This window comes from Gossypium hirsutum, chromosome D05 (genome assembly GCF_007990345.1).
Source record: "Gossypium hirsutum isolate 1008001.06 chromosome D05, Gossypium_hirsutum_v2.1, whole genome shotgun sequence".
NCBI classification, from domain to species: Eukaryota; Viridiplantae; Streptophyta; class Magnoliopsida; order Malvales; family Malvaceae; genus Gossypium; species Gossypium hirsutum.
The window spans coordinates 9072805-9094054 of NC_053441.1; the positions used below are offsets into that span (position 1 = coordinate 9072805).

The window sequence follows — 21250 nt, forward strand, 5'->3', positions numbered from 1 at the left end:
GAAATTTTAAGATAGGAATTGTCTTCATTTATAGTCTTCCAAAAATTGTAATCTATTCCCCCCCCCAAAAGAAAATATGCACATGCAAATATTGTTTAAGTCAAAAACGAGTTCCATGGAGATGTAACATTTTCCTTTGTTTGTTAATAAAGCCACACTGATTTTTGTTTCTTTTTTCTTTCTATAACTCGCCTATATGATTAGAATTTACAAAAATAAAAAATAAAAAATAAAAAAAGTTTCTTGGCTACCAACTCAACTCAGAACTCAGATTATTTATTTCAAGCCAATAAAACAAAAATCCATTCCAATTTCCTAAATTTAATTTACCATGACTTACTAATAAAATAAATGAATTTATAAACATATAATTGAAAACAAAACACCAAAAAGAGTAATGTTAAACAAAGGGCCATTACATCTTATTCTAACTATATTCAACTGCTTCTGACCTTTGGTAGATTTTATAATCTCTACACGTGTCAAACAATTACCCTCATGGTAAAAAGAATGATTTTTATTGACTTTACTCTTGGTTTTCAAAATCTAATCAAGAAAACATATAATTTACTTCATCATTTCAAAAAACTCAACTTAATCACCCAAATTAAGGGAACAATATTTTACATTTAATCTCTACATTCAAAATTGCATTTTTCCATGACCATGTACTAGTATATCTCAGAAGCTAGTACAAGAGTGTGTGTATTATCTCAAACCTTTTTTAATTTATCAAGGAAGGCAGAAGCCCCAAACAGAGAATCTCCCATGCTCTCAATCTGATTTGTCAAATCAAGGTTCAAAAGTAAAGATAAATTAACAAATCTTTCATTCATACAATTTTTAAGGTAACAAATTCGGTGGATTCCCCCCCCCCCAAGGTAAATTCATCTAGGTAAGGTTGCTAAAAGAGTAAAAGCGACATGGAAATGGTGATAGAACCAAAAGATATATGAAGTGTTATTGGTTAAAGTTAAAAATGGCAAGTTGTCAGTAAAAAGCATAGAGAGGAAGAGGGGACTGGCTTTTCTCGTATATGATGGGGATATATGATTGTTCACGCTACTTGGCTTTGGGTGCATGCCATGGTTTAACTGGACTGGAGTGACTTCAAAAGAACTGACCAACAATGGGAGAGGATATTAGAATTGGGTAATTGGTAGGCTTTTGGCCTTTTCTGCTTTTGTCCAACCCCTAGTTATTAAAATTAATAAATAAATAAAAAGCAACCGCAAAAGGGGCAGCAAGAAAAAGAAAACAGCAGTTGCTGTTGCTGCCCCCTTCTTATAAGACTGGGAGAAGCCACTCATAAACCCCACCTTTGTTTATCCTCTCTTATTCTCTTGTTATTCTCAATTCTTACACTTGAACAGCAAAAGAAATCACTTTCACTTTCAGTTCAGTTCTACTGAGGTTTCCATCTCTGAGGACATGGAGAGTCAGAGAGGTCCTCTTCTTAGCTGGGTTTACTTCTGTCAAGGAAAGGTAGGTAACACACACATTTCTTGTTTCTTTCCTTCAGCTTCATTTGGTTTTGTTTGAAATTTTCTTCCACTTGATTATACAAAATGGGCTCTCTCTTTTATTTTCAAGAAAAAAAAGGGACTTTTGGGCTAAATTGGGTGTTCTAACTACGCAGACAATGGAAGAGCTTAGGTATTCTCTTTTCTATACGACTATGGAGCTGGAACAGACAAGGATGGCAGTTCAGGAAGAGCTAAGAAAGAGAGATGATCAATTAATTCAACTCAAGGAGTTGCTAAGCAAGGCAATAAGAGAGAGGGATGAAGCACAGGAGAAATGCCAAAGACTTTTTCTTGAGAAACTCCTGCTTCATCAACTGCAGCAGCAACAACAAAAACAGCAAGTTTCTCCTCTCTCTGGAGTTTCTGGCGTTGAGGATGAACGCATAAAAGGAATAGACTCCAACAATGGCTTCTCATCATCTGACTGTGAGGGAAGCATCGTTTCATCCCCTGTTCTTGACCCAACTCAACCACCCCAACTGCCACCACAAGGACCACCACCTCAATCCATGCCACAAACAACCATGGAGCTCGTGCCTGATAAGCCATTGCCCGAAAAGGGAAAGCTTTTACAGGCAGTGATGAAAGCTGGCCCGCTCTTGCAAACCCTTCTTTTAGCTGGACCACTGCCTCAATGGCGACACCCACCACCACCACTGGAGTCATTTGAGATCCCACCTGTGACCATTCCTTCACCACCACCACCCCCACAACTCCTCCACCAAGACACCTTCCCCAGCATTAACGCTTGCAACTCTCTAAACACCTGTGGTAAAGTAAACAGGAAAAGGGGTCTCTATGATGGCCCTGATTCTCCTGCAGAAACCAAGTACCAACGATTAGTTCTCGATTGACTGCGACTACAAACAAGATAGTCTGAATGGTGCTACTAATTCCATAAAATTTACCATTTTTAAGCTTCTTAATTATAGGGTTAGTGAGGGTGAAGAAAATCAGCCTATCAGGGAAAGATGACTGATATCAGCATTTTTGTACAGTGGTTTGCTTCACAGAAGCAATCATCCAACTTCTAGTTTAACTCTTTGGAGAGAGCAAAAAGAAAAGCTTTGTTTCTTGGCTTTTTGCCAATGTTTTTAGGGTGAAGAATTTTGTTTCTCTCCTGTTTTCCTCCCTTTATTATTTTCCTTGATTTCTTCACATGTGGTTTTTGCTCCATGATGTGAAAGGGAGCTTTGAAATTGATTTGTCCAAAATAGCAATTGTTGTGGCATGTGAAAATTCAGTACTAGTGTTATAACTTTAGCTTCTATAATATAGTCTTAACTAAGAAGTGTGCTGTGCTGGTTTGTTTAGTGTGGAGTGTTTGAGAAAGGAAGAGATTAGATTAAAAAATAGAAGGATTTTTAAGCACAAGGGATTGGGTGTGTGGAGTTGTTGAAATGGGGAAAGATGGGTATGGCCAACAACCAAGAAGGTTTAAGGGGCTTGCTTGTCGGATGAGTGGATCCCACGAAATCAGAATCAGGATCTGCTACTTGTGTAATGATGTGTGATCATATTTATATTACTCTTTTTTTCTTTTTTGGTTGAGGGAAGCATCATCATTATTATTGTTTACATCTTATGTTTCGTCTCTCTCTCTCTCGATATATATATATTTCTATTCCAATTGCTAATATATTCATTAAAGCTTCTTTTATTTATCTATCTGCTCCCACTTAAACTTGTTTATTGCTATTTCATCTAAAAGCAAAACTAATGATGGTTTGTCCCTTTCCAGGCCCCTCCACATTGCAAGGATCTGGGAAACATTTTCCATTCGCTATTACTTGTTAAAAAAGCAACCTGAATGAGCCTTCTGCTCTAAATTAAATGGCAAATTCACAGGAGTAAATTGAAAGGCTACCAGAAATCATTTTAGCGGGCCTCAAAGCCCAATTATAAAATTCAAAACTCTGCTCAGGTCCATCAACTCGTGATTAGTTGAAAATGTATATATTGTAATCATGTTCACATGAGTGAAGTCAAGTCTACTGGGGTTGGCATAATTAAAACAAGAAATTGGTCATAATAATGTATTTACTATTTTTAAATTGTAATTATAAAAATATTAAAAAAATGGTTTCTAGAAGCTGGATGGATGGATTTAATCGATTAAGCCCCCGCATAAGCAATGGAATTGTTCCTAATCTAGCTTGACAAATCAACAGGTAAATTAAAGCAGCTCAAATTCTGGATGGATCACTTCAGAGAAATCATCAACACTGAACTTAGCAAAGCAAACTACTAGAAGCAGATTGGTTTTTTATGTGTTACAATCACTACTGACGAGGCCTAAAACAGAGGCAGATAACAATACATTTCAGTTGTTAAATCCGTGAGAGCAAAACAAACAGGAGAAGCCATGATTTTTTAGGGCAATATATTCCTGCGACCAGGCGGCAGTGAGGAAGGTGTTGCAGTCCACACGGCAGACAGTACTGGCTAGGAACTGAACAACGCTAGCAGTTTTACTTGACCAAAGACCTTCTTCCCACCTTCAATGAGTCGCACTTTGCTTTGACTCAGATTCTTTGCTTCCTGTTCTACTTCTATATATGGACTACTACACACTTGTAGGGTAGAGGCTATAAAAGGTTATCACATTCACAGCCCAAGAATAAGTAGTACAAGTCTCTAGATTTTCTGTTGCGTGTCAATTTTGGGTCAAGACTCGTTCCCCAGAAATTTGATAATTAGTACGCAATGATTCCACATCCAGTACACAATTTTCAGCTGCTGAAGAAATTAGTGCACTGCTTCCCTTCCCTGAAAAACAAAAATCAAAAGCAAACTTAATAAACAATTTAAAGCATCAATTCCTTTCCTGATTTTCAATGGTATAGGCAGGCAGCAAGCAATTTGCACGAATCATTTGTCAGCTTTTTAGTTGAGAAATTGACGCACAAATGAGGCCATCCGACTGAGTTAGACATCAGTCCTCTTCACATTTGGCATTAATGTTATTCACCAAGGAAAAGTACTCACACCCATACCCAGAATTCCTCAATCATCGCCACCACCATGCCAATAATTTGCTTCTCTTGGTTTAATTTTTCCCCCAATATACGTACAGTCAGAGGTACACCGGCTCACCCATTTACTACCCGGGTTGTGTTCATAAATGATGTGAGTGGCTTTATGGGACAACTTATTTGTTCTTCACCCGCTCAGACGAGGTGATGAAGCTCGCATCGCATGCTCTGGAATCTCATCTTCTCCTTCACCAACTAAACGTGGTAATCGGAGAGATACGCCCCTCTTTATTTTAACAATAACAACAAGGAACAGCAGTTGCAGCTGAGCTTCTAAACTGATGAGTCCGTGTAGAGTGGACAAGTGAAACCCAAACACTCTTTAAACACTGTATGGCATGTAATACGTAATGTATATCTGTTTACGTGTTTCTTCTTTGTATGGCTTTTTGGTCACTCCAACTCCTTTTTTGCCCTTCTGGCTCTTATTCAACCACTCTTTTGGCCTAATACAAGGAACATATTATTTAGCATTCAGATGTCAAAAATGGGGGATGAGAGTATTTCATCTCATATAAGGTCATTAATTATATTGTTTATTCATCCAATAATTCATTAAGTAGTCAAATATAGCGTTCCATTTTTATTCTTACTATTTAACAAGCTTCTTTTTTTAAGATGAATTTATTCTTGGACGTAAAATAATTATATTTAGTCTAATTTAACTGAATATTCTAAACAAAACCAAAATCTCCAAATGTAGCTGCGGGAGAATGGGGGTAACCTTGACTTTCAACACATTAAAGGACTGCCACAATGAGTCAAAGTCTGCGGTCAAAATTTCTGAAGTTAATACCAGAAGCCCTTTATATTCCCTCCTCCTCTCTCGCAGGCACAGCCAAACCTTAGCAAAAAAAGAAGAAAAACAAAGAAATTCGATCCCAGCGTTGTACAAAGAAAGTAGGAAATATAAGCTGCAAGACATAAACGCCATGTCCTGCTCCCTTGCCCTTGCCAACTCTCCTGCGGTTTCTCCGCCCATGTCTCTTTTCCGTGACAATTCTCCGATCATCTCTCCGTCGCCCGAAGCTTTGAATTTATCGTTGACTCACCTCAAACCTTCGTCGTCTCCTTCTTCCCCTTGTTCGCCTTTTAGGCTTCGCCTTCAAAAGCCTACGTCCGGGTCTCTATTATCTTCTTCTGTTTCAACGTCGGCGTCTTCATCGGATTCGGGTTCAACTGCGGGTCTTGGTACGCGATCGGCGTCGGCAATATTGAAGAGGAAGAGGCCAACGAGGCTGGATATACCAATGGCCACGACGGCGTTGCATTTTGGGGTTCCGGCGACGCCCTGTACAGTTATGATAGAGGTGGAGAGAGAGGGATGTGGATATTCTGTTTATTGTAAAAGGGGAAGGAGAGAGGTTATGGAAGATAGGTTTTCAGCTTCTGTTAAACTTCAAGGAGATTGCAAACAGGTAATTTTATGGTTCTTGATTCGGTTCATATTTAAATTTTAGGACGTTAGAGTTGTTTTATGTTTGGATGAAAGAAACGATATATAGCACAGTTTGAGAATTCGAAATTTTGCGAAGAAACTTAAGCTTGGGGTGAATTTATTAGAATAAAAAGAAAAGCGGTTCTCTTTTTAGAGAGGGGGAGGGCTGAGAATAGTTCGAAGGAAAAAATCCTCATGTTTGTTTATTCTACTTGATTGGTACGAATGTTCCCTTAGTATAATGAGGTTTTAAATAATGAAAAAGAAGGAAGATGGATAGTGTAATTGATTTATTTGGTTTTATATGATAATTGCAGGCATTTTTTGGTGTTTTTGATGGACATGGAGGTGCTAAAGCTGCTGAATTTGCAGCCCTGAAATTGGAGAAGAACATTTTAGATGAAGTTGTTGGGAGAAAAGACGAAACCATGGTAGAGGAAGCTGTCAAAGCAGGTTATTTGAAGACAGATGCTGAGTTTCTAAAGGAAGATGTCACCGGTGGAGCATGCTGTGTGACAGCTTTGATCCAAAATGGAAGCCTTGTTGTATCAAATGCTGGTGATTGTCGTGCTGTTTTGAGCAGGGATGGTGCTGCTGAAGCTCTCACCTCTGATCACCGACCTTCAAGGGAGGATGAAAGAAACAGAATTGAGACTTTGGTGAGTGGTTTCTCAAATAAATCAGTCTTGATCTTTTCTTGGTGTATATTGGGACTGTGACTGATGTATTATGTGATGTGTGTTTTTTCAGGGTGGCTATGTGGACTTATGCCGCGGTGTTTGGAGGATTCAGAGTTGCCTAGCCGTCTCCAGAGGGATTGGAGACCATCACCTTAAACAGTGGGTAATAGCTGAGCCAGAGACAAAGATCATTACTATCAAACCTGAATACGAGTTCTTAATATTAGCCTCTGACGGCTTGTGGGATAAGGTAGCTATTGAATTTTACTTTATGTATCTTTCTTTAATATACTTCATATCTTTACTGTCTTTAAGCTGGATGGTTATTCATGTTAATTTAAACAGCTTCTTCCTTTTCCAGGTTAGTAATCAAGAAGCAGTTGACATTGCTCGTCCTTCATGTGTTGGCATCAATAAGCAAAATCCATTGTCTGCATGTAAAAAGCTTGTCAACCTTTCTGTTTCACGAGGCTCATCTGATGATATTAGTGTGATGCTGGTTCAGCTGGGGCAGTTTTGATTTTGCTAGTATCTAAATGGTGGGCAACCAATTAAATTAACTCATAGAATTGACTCTGCCTCCTAGTTTACTGATCGTTTTAGGATGGGAGGAGAAGACAATTTCTCAATACAAGAGCTATTCGTTTAGAGCTAGTTATTGGAGGTGTTTTGAGACTCAAAAGCGATACCAGATGCAGTCAAGGTGGAAGTTGGGATATTTTTTGGTATGATTTAGACTTTACCTGACCATTCTTTGTGGGGATTTTTGTACCCACGGCAGTGACTCTGTTGTAACTTGTTTATATGTTTGATATTTGTTGACCTTGAGTTGTAAATTCAGGATATACTTTATAAACAATTCTCTGATAATTGTTCCTTCTAATGTTATTTGAACTAGTTTGTATCCATTGGGTAAGAACTAGTTCATTAGTTGGGATGATTTTGGGTAATTAGTTGTTGCCAAGCTTGATTCTGAGATTAACTTATAATCTACATTGCCTTCTTCCTGGCCTGTTTTGAAGATCTGACACCGAAGGTGAAAATACTAAGCATTTCGAAGAAGAGCATCATCTATTTTTATATTAGTGAAGCAATAGTAGATAAAGTTGGAAATTGAGCTAACTCAAAACTTGCCTAGTGGGGGATATTAGCTTGGATGGCATGCGTGATAGCCAATTTCTTACGGGTTATAGATTCGAGTATAACGTACTGTTGCTGATGAAGTAGTAATAATGAAGGTTGGTTGGGGAGTTAAGGGTAGAAAGTCAAAAACTAAATCATTTGTCAACCAACTGCATTCTATTATGCTTTTAAGCGTTGAATTCATATTCAGAACCGCAATCATGAAGCATCAGAAAATTTAACATGCCAAAAAACCCCACTACACGATGACCAAATCTTCATCACAAAACGGAAAGCAAATGTCCTGATGCCATACAGAAATTTACTAATTATTTCCCCCACTTTAGTTGGTTGGCGTTGGAGAAAGAATCATATTTTCATGTTTTGCGATCAGCTGTCTAAATAGGACCACCTTTCCCTAAATCTGACCCACAAAGAGCACATGAGAAAAAGACCAAATGTACAATTGCTTTTGTTACTTTTTCAATTTTCATACACCACGCATGTTCGCAGTCTTTCGCGCAACTTGGGTTGTTTGTTTGTTGGCTTGCATCATGTATCCATGTTCTTTGTTTTGAGCCTTCAAAACATATTGATGTGTGTCTACGCCAAATCACATGCAATGTGTTTGACCAGTTCTGCTACATTTTTCTCCTTGTCCTCGAGGATTCTTAATCTCTACTCATGGTCGACCAAAGTAGCTAAATCCTAAGGATCAAAGGATAACAAAATCCATTACTGCTTTGACTTTGGTAGAACTAGAAACAAGCTCACATTACAACAGTGAGCACCACAAATTAACCAAACTCCCCCAATCGCATTAGAAGCTTAACAATGAATATGAACATGAAGGAAAGTATCTGTTTATGTGATGTGTAACAACTGGCGATTGGAATTTGTATTTGGTTATGCATGAATCTCAAGGAAAAAGAGGGGCGAGGCGACATCAAATTGGGGGGAAATGAGATTTGCAAGTTGGTCGCACAGAATGGAAGAGTTAGGTGTTCATTCACGTCGAGACTGTCGACCACCCGATATAATGTTTTGCCCTTTTTTTCTTTTTTTGTCTTGCTTTGTCACGACAAATATTAACAGCCTTGCAACAAACCCCGCGCCTTTTCTGACTCGACAACAAACTTAGTCGGCTATTTGTTTCATAAGTAGTGCTGCAGACATTCAACTTTTCATCAATTGAATTTAACATTAGATAGTTCATTGCTACCTGGTAAACAGTAACGTTGTATTAATTGGAGTACAGGTTCTCACGACTTTGATTGATTAATAAGGGGTGTCTAACTTAGGATTAGAGTCAGTAAGTAGAAATAAAAGTTTACCCAAAATGTTGCAAATTTAAAAGAAGTTTTGGTAATATTATGAACATGAATGATGAAGATACAGGATGCTATCTAGTTCTCCCAATACACCATTGAACCACAAAATTAAAGGCCCTGTTGTAAATATTGTTCTTTTTTTTTTAGGGGGATAATGGTGGGCAACCCTTTCTTTCTTCCATTCCTTGAGTTTTTTTGTAGATTCAGATTTACGTGGACAACAATTGCTGGCTTTTTCCCTTCAAGTAAGGAAATTGTTCTAGCTTATCCAAAATTCGATGCCCTCGTTTATAGCCGGATTATAGTGGAATATTACTGTGCAGCCTTTTTGTATGCGATGATTGATGACAGATATAAACTGTTAATTTACTAACAAGCATCAGAAGACATGGCATATCCTCAGGCCCACTGACTTTGACAATTAAGTCAAGAGAATCAAAAAGAAAAAGGAAGAGGCACCTCCCTTGATGGCTGGCAGATGCTATTCATTTACATACACTTGGAAACATGAAATCAACACTGCAGGGCACAAACATGATCTACCGATGAGATCGCTTCTCACTACCATGAAAAATAGTCTGAAAGCTAAGACTTTACCAAACCATCTAATTAGTGGGAAGACAACGCGTATCCGCAATTTTGAGCGTGATTGTCTACTAAAATGACCCGAATCAGTATTAGTAGAAAGAAAGAGTTGAGCTTCATTGCCTAGACATAAAGGTTATCCCTTTTATTGTAATAATGATAATGATATGGTCATAAAATCTTATCCTATCCCACTTGATCCTTTATTTATCCAATTGATTCATTTATTGGAGGCTGGTGGTTTACGCACGCACGTCAAGTCAACATAATTCTACTCAAACTCTCCCTGCAACACAACAGCCTCAAAGTTCTTTCTGACTGTGACGTGTACCTTCTGGCCACCAACTTGGCAGTTGGCACCTCTCTAAAAAATAATTCCATGGTTTTTTACCCTTCTAAATTCTACTCCCTTACTTCTCAACCACGTCTAACTTGGTCCATAATCTTCCATCTTTTTTAGCTTAGCTACTCGATTTCTTAGGTAGAGATAATGTAGTGGCAATAGTCCCCTGTTTTAGGCAAATTGAATGGTATGCTGAAGTTTCTTATTACAATTTGTAAATCCATTACGTTGATGTTTGTGGATTTTGTTAACCAACACTTTCAAATACAAAATACTTGGACATAAATACTAGGGACACGTTTTAAGTGAGTGATTTTGGGTTTGGAAATATTCTATTGCTCACCTACAATTTTGCTCTCCATGAACCGTGTAAGCTATAACCATGACAACCACATGTCAAAAAACACCAAATCCCGACAGCACGACCAATCAAATGGCATTGGCAAGAACCAATCTTGCAAGTAAAAAACCCATTCCCAATCAGATCAACGGTTTTCATCAACTCCACGTGGCCGAGGTTAAGCATAAAACCCAGGATCTTCCTCCACGCCTCCATTCTTCCCTCTTTTTCTTTTACGTCAAATGGCATGCCTTTCTTGTTTCTAGCTCTAAAAAATAAATCGTGCCATTATCAAACCGTTTTCCGAATTATCCATTGACAATATCCACGTAAGACTAAATATAAGACGTATATAAATACCCATTTGGACCCTCAAGAAACACACGCCAAAAAGGAACATAAACGGAAGAAAGAAAAAATAAAGAAAAAGAGAGAGAGCTTTGAGTTTCAGAGATGGAGAGAAAGAGAAATAACCAGAAAGTTTCTTGGACTAGAGGGAAGTGTTTAGGCAAAGGCTCTTTTGGAACTGCAACATTGGCAACCAATGAATCCAACGGTGCCGTTTTCGCGGTTAAGTCCGTCGATTTGGCAACGTGTCTTCCTAGCCAGTTGGAGTCTTTGGAGAACGAAATTAGGATCCTCCGTTCGCTTTCCTCTCCATATGTCGTTGAGTATCTCGGCGATGATGTGACCAGGAATGAGTCCCCGACGACGTCTTACCGGAATCTTCACATGGAGTATATGGCAGGTGGTACCGTTGCGGACGAAGCGATTGTTAAGTCCCGGTTGGCTGACGTGGAGGAGAAGATTTTGCGGTGGCACACGCGGTGCTTAGTTTCGGCTTTGAAGTACGTACACAGTGAAGGCATTGTTCACTGCGATGTAAAAGGGAAAAATGTTCTGGTGGGCCATGATTTAACATCCGTAAAGCTCGCGGATTTCGGCTCAGCAATGATTGAGATTAAAAATGAAAGCTCGGGTGACAGGTGTAGGTCCGAGATATGGCCACGTGGAAGCCCTCTCTGGATGGCTCCGGAGGTGATTCGCGGTGAGTATCAAGGACAGGAGAGTGATGTTTGGTCTTTAGGCTGCACCATCATCGAGATGGTCACCGGGAAGCCAGCTTGGAAGGATCAAGGCTTCGATTCACTGAATCGAATTGCTAATTCAGAGGAATTGCCAGAATTTCCAGCTCAGCTATCTGAACTAGGTAAGGATTTCGTGGAGAAGTGTTTGAGAAGGGATCAGAATCAAAGGTGGAGTTGCGATCAGCTGCTGCAGCATCCATTTGTAGCATCAGCTTCAGCGCCTATTATGATCGGGGAATCATCTCCCCGCTGTGTGCTCGATTTCACCAGCACCCATTTCGAAAAGGCCGAAGATACGGAGAGTTTTGAAGCTTCGGCGAGGGAAAGGATTGGTGAATTAGCGACGGAAGGAGGGGCAATTTGGGAATCAGATCGATGGGTGGCGATAAGGGGTTACGCTCCTGAATCAGGTGCAATCTGTGATGAAGGGACAATCACGGAATATCCGGAATCGATGAGAACAGAGAAGGAAACGGAAGAGACTAGTTGGGTATATTCGGGGTCGATGGGGATTACTCAAGGAATTGGAAGCACGGGTTTGGTTTTGTTCGATTGTTTTGATAACACCGTTGTGTGGCAAAGTAGTAATTACGAGAGTGTGAAAGGGCTAAAATGGTCGTCAAGTAGTGCACCATGTTGCGATTCTTTGGCTGGTTCGTGCTGTCGGGATACGTCAGAAAAGGTGGAGTTAACGGCGGAGAAGGAAAAGTTGAGAGTCCACAGATTTTGTAATTTATTATTACAACTATTCTTGTGTATTTTAAGAATATTCAGATACAGCATATGGATGTTTTCTAATTACTCCTTCGCTACTATATTCTTTACATTTCATTCTCAGCCTCAAATTTTTTTTGGTCATGCGATCCCCATCGTTTCTTTTTCACCCTCACATCAAACCTTGTTTGAAAGTAAAAAGTTATTCTAAAATTTCTCGGTCAGTCATCACAAAGAAAGGCATTGCACAAAAATGGAAAAGCTTTGTCATAGGCCACTAATATCATTGATGCCACACATTCTTTGAACAACATTAAGGGTGTTGGAAGCTTGAAATTTTAGTCTCAATTTCTACTTTCATTGGGACTTTGTTTATCAAGAAATAGATATATACTAGTACTATTTTGCTTTTGGAAAGGATAAGTATAATACGGTAGCAATTTGAGGATATTGTTGGAGACTATATCTTTTTTGCACCGAAAGGGGCATCCAAGTCCTCTCCCTCTTCTACTTGTCTCCTAGTATTAACTATTATGGTGCTGATTTGTTGACCATTGGCCGTAGGGAAAAGGCACACCACAAGATTGGGTCGGTTCAACGCACAAGTTGCTGTGTGAGTGTGGGAATGGATAAACTTTCTATTTAACCTCAATCTACACTTCTTATCCTTTTAAGTTATATATGCTTAGATGACGGGAAACAGAGATTTATAGAAACCATATATAATTAAGACCTATTAGTCGATTAAGAAATGAAAGAGACTGATTCCCTGCTCTTCCCGGTAAAATGAAAATTTTATGTTTTAACTCCTCCTTTAAAATTCAAATATTTATAAATTAAAAGTTATAAAATTTTAGACTTACAATGATATTTACATTTTGATCTTTTAAAAAAATAATAATTTATCTTTTATTCTTCCAAAAAACAAATTTGTCTTCTCGATCATGAATCTGGGTTCATGGTACCTGTCAAGTCTTTGAGTAGTTTTCGGACTCCAATATTATACTTTGTCAACAAACAACAAGGGAACTTCCAGATATGAAATGGCAACTAGTTTACTATCGTACCATGCTTGATTCTTTTCCTTTCTTGTTCTGATGTTTTGTTGGCATCCAACATTTTTTTTAATATTTTATGAAAATTAAAAATGTTAGTTGAATTAAATAATATTGTTAAACTTTTTCATTAAAGTATTATTTTGAAAATAATCAGTTTAATAATTGATATTCCTGAGAAATCGATATTTCAATTATATATATATCACCAAATTTACCCCTTATAAAAAAAATATTAGTGTTTCTGCAACAAGGGTCAAAGTTATGAATTAAAATATAATAATTAAAAGGTTAAAATTTGTTGACTTGACAAAGAATAAACATGTTAAATTGATAAATTTTTACAGAAATTATCAATGAAAATAATGATTAAACTAAGATTTTTAAATCGAAAAAAGTAAAAGTATTTAATTTTTAACTTTTAAAGTAAATGAATCAAAGCCCATTCACTTATTAGTATGTGACATTTTTTTTGTTGACTATTGACTAAAGTTTAAGGATTAAAAGTTTTTGAGTAATTATAAAGAGGTTCTAAACTTTAGTCAACAGTCAATAAAAAAATGTAATGTAAATGTGCTAATATGATATATCAATAATTCATTAAAATAAATAAAAATTTTGATATCCATAATTAATTCACATAATTATTTTTTTTAATGTGACTAAATTAAATAGGATAAACTCTGTATTAAAATCATGAATATAACTACACATATTTTAAGCGGTTAAAAAAGGAAAAGGAACGCGCAGAATTGAAGAAGGTGTTAGTGCATGAGCGTAAGACCCAAATAAAATTCTTTATGTTGATAAAAGATAATGAAGGTTCTTTATGCATGAAATTTTTGGATTATTTTTTTATTTTATAACAAGTATACTATCGCATTCACATTAAAAGAAATGTTATAAGTTTAATCATCATTAATGTGAAACATGCTTTTTAATTATTTATTATTGACATGAAATTTTCCTAATATATATTTTGTTTTTCATTCTTAGAATAATATTTTTTAGGGATGACCCGAGAGTATAATCCATCGATCAAAGAGTTTAATGGTCAAAACATTTGAAGAAAAACTTCAACCATAATCATAAAATTTGTTAATATCATACACCTAAATCTAATGTAACTCATTAATAATTAATCTAGTTAAAATTATTCACACTATTATGCTAAAATTTGATTAGAGCCGTGGTAAGAGCTTTCGTCTATTATGATACAAAGAGGATAAAATATGCTTCAAGTTTTTCTATTCTTTGTACAGTTTGAGATTTAGTTCTTTTTCTTTTATTTTTAATAATTTAGTCTATCTATTTTTAAGATTTCAAATTCATGTTCAATTGTTGATATCATTAAGATTTTTTTGCTAGATACTTAAATTTATTGATGTGATATTTTAAAAATAAAAATAAAATCCTCACTTAGTAATCATGTAACAAAAAAATAACATTATAATAAATCTAAATTTAACAGAATAATTAATTTTAATGGTGCTAAAATTTGAAGACTAAATCCTTAGAATAAAAATAATTAAGCTAAATTTCAAAATTTAAAACATCTTTTAACCTAAAAAATTATCCAAAATATTTAATGAGACCTAATTCTTTAAATTCACAATGGAATAAGATCCATTAAATACGAGGCAGATTACACAAAATCTAGAGAGCCATCTAATACTGTTAGGGAAGCCTATTTTACAAAAGCCCAATTCGGTCCATATTGTTCTGTAAGTCCGATTAACTTATTTTCATCAAGGCAATCAAACTGTGGGGACTATATGTTGTTATTATTTGGCTTAATTTAATAACCAACCCTCAAACTATACAATTTTTCCAATTAGGTATTTAGATTTGTTTTTGTCAAACCATATACTTAATCTATAATTTTGTAACCAATATGACCCTACTGTTATCTTTGTTAAAAAAACACTTCAATCAGAACTCCCCACGTGTAATTTTTTTCGATATAATCATTTACATGAAATTAGAAATATATATTAAAATTAAATTATTTTTTATTTTCGTTCTCTCTCTCCATCACTCTTCTTCAAACGCACATGTCTTTTTTCATTTCTACTCTCTTCCCCCAAATTTTCATATTCTTCTTTTCTTTTTCATCAAATTCAAGGTTTTTCACATTCTTCTTCAGCAACAAATTTTATTTTGTTATTTTTTTTTTCTATTTTTACATTTACTCTAAATCCCCTCCACTTCTATTTTTACTTATGCGAATAAAGAGAGAAGTGAACATGAAAGGATGGAAGATGGAAGGGGAAAGGAGAAAAATATAATATTAAATAATAATCTAATATTATTATTCCTAATAAAACTAATATATATGTCCGCATTTGTAAATTTCACTCTTGCAAGTAGCCCCAAAAAATTTCCTCCTCGTTTAAATTGGGAACTGATTTGTTTAAATAGTATATTAAGTATTCATATATTTGGGAAAATTATGAATACCATAAATTCTTATCACATTTGTGTGCTTGTAAAAATTACGGATTTAGAAATCAAATGTGTGTTTAAAAATAACATACAAAAAAATAATAAAACGTATAGTTTAAAACTAATTAATCACAACAACACATGAAATAATATAGAAAACAAATTAAAATGAATTTTTCGTTGAGTACTATAATTAAGATATCGTCAATATAATAATTGGAGTGTGTTCAAATTTCACTTTATGCATGTTTTTAATAATATTTTTAAAAGTAAAAAAAAAATAAAAACTAAAATACCCTCGGATAATGTAATTTATTCTAATTACAGAAAGATATTTTTATAATTTTTCTAACCAAATGAATACTTGATTAACTCGCGACACCAACTTAATTAAAATATTTATTAATAATATATATTTTTAAATATTTGAACCAAAATAAATTCCAATATAAAATCTATAGTTTATTTTCATTAGGTTAGCTAAAAACTATTCTTTCCTATATCAACCATTGAAATACATGTTTTGATATATCCATGGACTCAAAATAACTTACGAAAGCTAGTAAAGTTTGTATTAATTATTAAAATTATATACATTTACCATATTTATATGTATGCTGTCATAATAATTTGTGGATGATTTGAAAAGAAGGTGACAATGAGTATAACAAAACAAATATAAATTTTAAAAAAAAATATTTTTCCTTGGTTTTTTTTTAAATTTTTATTGATGAATCCAATTGAATCATTTATTTATGTTGTTTCTCGATTTCTTTCAATAATTTTAAAATGCTATTTTTTCTTTCAACTATTTTCAAATTAAATTAATTATTATTATAAATTAGATTAATTCCCATTTGCTTAATAAATTATTCATGTAAATTTATAATAAATTAAGTAGTCGTAAAAACCCTGACTAATATACATTCTGCGTAAACCTCACGCCTCCAACAGATAAAACAAGCACTACTTCCCTCACACTTGCTCTTCCGTACTCCTCGTTTTATAAAAACCCTAAACCGCCTGATATTTATCTCTTAGAACGAAAAACCCCAAACGCCTCACTCTTAAGAAAAAAACAGTTATGGCAAGCAAAGAACCCGAACACGAGCACAGAGAAGATCAAGAAGCTCCTGCCGCCGAGGATGAAGACACTGGAGCTCAAGTCGCCCCTATTGTCAAGTTAGAGGAAGTCGCTGTCAGTACAGGCGAGGAAAACGAAGATCCGATCCTTGATCTGTAAGTATTCTATTTTTTTATTATTTCCGATTCAAATATTCGTTGTTTTATCTAGATATCCGAATGATACGAATATGTATACTTTTATTTACTAGGAAGTCGAAGCTGTATCGATTTGATAAAGAAGGGAATCAATGGAAAGAGAGAGGTGCTGGTACTGTGAAGCTGTTGAAGCACAAAGAGACAGGAAAAGTTCGCCTTGTTATGAGGCAATCTAAGACTCTCAAGATCTGCGCCAATCATCTAGGTATATTCCATTCTTTCTTTTTCTCCTCAGTTCCATTTATGCTTACTTATTTTAATTTCTGATTTCATAATCTGTAAATTATATATATGTTTCTGCAGTGTTGCCGACAATGACGGTGCAAGAGCACGCTGGGAATGATAAATCGTGCTTATGGCACGCCTCTGATTATGCAGATGGTGAATTGAAAGATGAACTTTTCTGCATTCGTTTTGCATCAGTGGAAAGTAAGTATATTTTACTCTCGATCACTTTGCTACTTCTCTATATGAAATTGAATCAATGTTATTTCAATTCTTTATTTAAACTGCGATCTGGACCGGCACATTAGGGCTTAGTATCTAAACAGAATTTCATAGAGTGGACTAGTCGAGCATTGGTATTTTCTTTAAGTAGTTAGTGACTAGCATTTCATTTTCTAGTTCTGACATTTTACTTAAATTTTCTTCTGCTAGGAACTGTTTGAACTGAAATTTCAATTTTTGTCATTCTGTACGAGCTACTATCAGTTTCAAATAAGTGTTAGGTTAAAAATGATTATATTTACTAAATTATAGCATGAAGTGGCAAACAACTTCCGCACTTAAATGTTGAGTATGGCTATAGTCCTCTTTCCTTAAGGCTTTGCAATTGAGGGGTGGAAAACTAGAAGGATGGAAAATATAAAATTTCTTTCCATAGGTGTGCTTGGTAGGAAAGATGGAAAAATAGAAGAAAAAGCAATTTTCATTCCCTCCATTGCTTAGTAGAGTTGAAAAGTGAAAGGAAAGAACAGAAAACAATTGAAAAATATATAATTTGAACTAACATACACTTATTTCCCATTTTCTCTCCTCTCATTCCAATTTGGAAGGATTGGTTTTTATCCATTAGGATGGAAAATGATCACCCTCTATCTTCTTTCCTCTCACTTTTGTTCCCAACCAAACACACTCAAAATTTATTTTCTTTCCACTTTTTCACCCAACCAAGCACGCCCTAAAAGTTGCAGTTGACTTCAGTTTTTTTCTTTTCACCCTGCTTGGGTAGCCCATGTTGACTTTGAAGGAAACATGTTAACTTCAGTGTTTTTCTTGGGTTCGATATTTCCATTCTTGGAGAACAAATAAGATGTTATGAGGTTAAATTTAAATTCATATTGCTGACAATTGTCATTTGAATAAGATATATTCTCTAGGATGTCCAATTGAATAAATTTAAAATTTAACTGTTGCTTGTGTATGAGTGATATGCTTTGAATGATTTTTTTGAACTCTTGAACTCTTGCTGTAATTCTGCATGATTGAATGCTTGAGCCGAATATATAAGTCTTTTAGTCATGTTAAAATTAGTTTTATGTATTATTTGTTTCTTTAATGTAATAACTAGGCTTGAGAGTTTGTGATATGCCATGAAAAATGTTTGGTTGGAAATGTTAGAATCGTCTTTTATTGGTTCTTTTGTGTGGAAAGTGTTCCAGTTAAAAGAGATGGGTTTAGATTGTGGTTATATATATATGACTTGCGATGGTTTTTTAATCTGGCTTCTTTTTTGTTTTATGAGGGAATAAAGTTTTCTGGTTTTTAATGATTTTACATTTAAAAAAAATAGATTGCAAAACCTTTATGCAAATGTTCCAAGAAGTTGCTGAATCACAAAAACCAAAAGAGGAAAACAAGGATGCATCTGATGCTGCTGGACAACTTGAGAAGTTGAGCTTTCAAGAGAAAGCTGGAGAGGAGAAGGCTGTTGCTAAGAAGGAAGAGAAGGAAACAAAAGTGGATACAGAAAAATCAGATACAGAGAAGAAAGATGGGGAGCCAGCTTCCTCCACTTGAAAAGAGTTTGGCTCTGTTCTTCATGCCATTGGCTTTTGGCGAATATGGTGAGATTAGTCAGCTGATCAACCTCCTCACCCATGTCTAGGATATTTCTACGGGTGAAACTAGATGGGTAGTCTATGGGTTGGAATGGTCGAGGTCGTTTGTGTCCTTAGGTTTGGGTGTTTGTCAAGGGTTGGTCTACCCCGAGTCATGTCAGTTATGTTTGCATGGTTAGAGTTGCGTTTGGGATTTGAGTAGTGTCAGACATGGTTCATTTGATTGCGTTTTTCCTGGCAGTAACCACTGTGTTGAAGTTATCTTGCTGCTCAGCCCATGCATTGAAAGAGTTCTTGTTATAGACAAGCTTCTTTTTTTTTTTTTACTTGGGGTTTAAATTTTTTTGTATTTGGTATCTTTATGTTTCAAGGGAAGAAGGTTTGGGTGAAAAGGAAGTTGGTTTTGCCAGATTTGGCTATATAATTCAGATAGGCTAGTTTTAACTGAACGCCCATTCTATTTCTATGGTAGTAAGAAATGATTCCATAAAGGCAAAATTTTTAATGAAAGCAATTATCTGTTTTATGTGGTATGATCGTTGATGCTTGTAAAAGCGATATCGGTAAGGGAATTGGCTTATACGTTGTTAGAAAATCGCATGCCATGTGTAGACGAGGCAACATCATAAAGGCAAGGCGAGGGAAAAGCAGGGAAAGCATGGCGCATTTCTCGGAGCAAATGCCTGTGCATTTGGAAACAAGGTGAGAGATTGCAATTTAAATATTCGGGTGAAGGGAGGGAATGACAGGTAAACTAAGAAAATAACATAAACCCCGAGATTTACAGATTTTGTGCAAATTTTAGTTTCAATAACAATTAATAGATGGACATATTCTTGTGAAAACCTTCTCATCGCGACTTTATTCCACGGTCTTTAAATATATATTTTCTTTTGTTCCATTTTACCCCGAGATTGATAAAAGAATCCATCCAGTTAATTATTTCATGCATTTGGTATTTACTCCTTTTAGATAGTTCATTGAGGCTGTTTCCAATTTCCAAATGAGAATTGCTTCGACTTCATTATCAAATTGATTTTAATTTTTGAGTATGATGATTTTGTACACATGATTCCTTAAGAATCTGCGAAATCTGCCACATCACACTCACATTAAGCTTGGTTAGATGGAAAGAGGTCGGAAAAAAAATTGAAGGCGTAAGAAATTAGAAAGTAAAAAATGAGTTCTCGTTTGGTGTGTTGTCAGGAAAGATGAAAAGATTGAATGAAATTTTTATTTGTTTTCTCATTCACTCCTTGACATGGTTGAAAAGGAGAGGAAGAAAACGAAAAGTTCAAAATATATCTGATTTTGAATATTTATGCTAAAAAAAAATACCCATCTTTTCTATTTAATTTTTCTTGTATGCGCTTGGCTAAATGTCTGAATTAAAGTCAAAAATTTCAATATTGCTTATATAAAAGCAACTTTTTTTAATGTGTTGATGCATTTTTATTTTATTTCGTAGTATAAAATCACATGGATGTTTATGTTTTGAAATAAAATACATAGTAAATACGATACTATTTTTAAAAATAAAAACATAAAATTTTGGAAAATCTTAGATTTAAGCTCTCTCAAAAAAGTTTATTCCGTATATGATTAGGTTTAAAAGTTTGTGTCTTATATAAGCAATCCATAAAAGATATTGATTCTAATACGTATTCATAGCAAGGATAAAACTATATGCAGGGGGGAAAGGAGTGCCCTTGACCCTTGAAAAAAAAGATTGTTTAAATAATTTTTTTAGTTTTGAAGAAGTCAGAAGTTAATATAATATTAAAATTACACTTTGGTTTACAATATTCCTTTTGGCCCTAAACAAATTTCTTGAGTTTGTCCTTGACTATATGTACGCTAATAAACCAAAAATCTAACTTCAACTAATAATTGATATTTTTATTAAATAAAATATGACAATCCTTCCACATGCTTCTGTCGAAACATATCCCAACAGTAGAGGACCTTTTGGGAAAAACTGGAAATACAGTGGTAGAGAAACCAATTAGAAACAATGGCCAAAAACTGGGCAAGTAAATGATGGGACAGATTAAAAAGCAAAATGAAGAAGGGTGAAGGGTTGAAGTTACAGAGAATGGTGGAAGAAGGTGAAATGGAAAGGGTTATTTTTGAATTGATCAGCTTCCACCGCATCTCACTTATTTGTTGGGCATGGGAAGTAAAATCGCAGACTCCCGACTTCACTA

At 35.3% G+C, this 21250-nt stretch overlaps 4 protein-coding genes across 5 annotated transcripts; all 4 read left to right on the forward strand.

The window, feature by feature from the left end:
* The first annotated feature begins 1236 nt into the window (after positions 1-1236).
* On the forward strand, positions 1237-3075 carry LOC107906279 (arp2/3 complex-activating protein rickA). 2 transcript variants are annotated; one of them, XM_016833236.2, is made up of 2 exons: positions 1237-1485; positions 1640-3075. In XM_016833236.2, exons 1-2 carry the CDS (start codon positions 1432-1434, stop codon positions 2378-2380), a joined length of 795 nt encoding a protein of 264 aa, XP_016688725.1. In that variant the 5' UTR covers positions 1237-1431; the 3' UTR covers positions 2381-3075. The 2 variants fall into 2 exon arrangements, with proteins under 2 accessions (XP_016688725.1, XP_040949501.1); XM_041093567.1 differs by having other exon boundaries at positions 1243-1489.
* A 2228-nt stretch (positions 3076-5303) lies between these two features.
* LOC107906278 (probable protein phosphatase 2C 25) lies at positions 5304-7629 on the forward strand. Its single transcript, XM_016833235.2, has 4 exons — positions 5304-5979; positions 6317-6658; positions 6750-6929; positions 7041-7629. Exons 1-4 carry the CDS (start codon positions 5494-5496, stop codon positions 7197-7199), a joined length of 1167 nt encoding a protein of 388 aa, XP_016688724.2. The 5' UTR covers positions 5304-5493; the 3' UTR covers positions 7200-7629.
* A 2568-nt stretch (positions 7630-10197) lies between these two features.
* LOC107906277 (mitogen-activated protein kinase kinase kinase 18) lies at positions 10198-12974 on the forward strand. Its single transcript, XM_016833234.2, has one exon. The coding sequence runs from the start codon at positions 10854-10856 to the stop codon at positions 12411-12413; it is 1560 nt and encodes a 519-aa protein (XP_016688723.1). The 5' UTR covers positions 10198-10853; the 3' UTR covers positions 12414-12974.
* A 3642-nt stretch (positions 12975-16616) lies between these two features.
* Positions 16617-19576, forward strand: LOC107906283 (ran-binding protein 1 homolog a). Its single transcript, XM_016833241.2, has 4 exons — positions 16617-16941; positions 17037-17188; positions 17287-17412; positions 18776-19576. The coding sequence occupies exons 1-4, from the start codon at positions 16787-16789 to the stop codon at positions 19000-19002; spliced, it is 660 nt and encodes a 219-aa protein (XP_016688730.1). The 5' UTR covers positions 16617-16786; the 3' UTR covers positions 19003-19576.
* The last annotated feature ends 1674 nt before the right edge of the window (positions 19577-21250 follow it).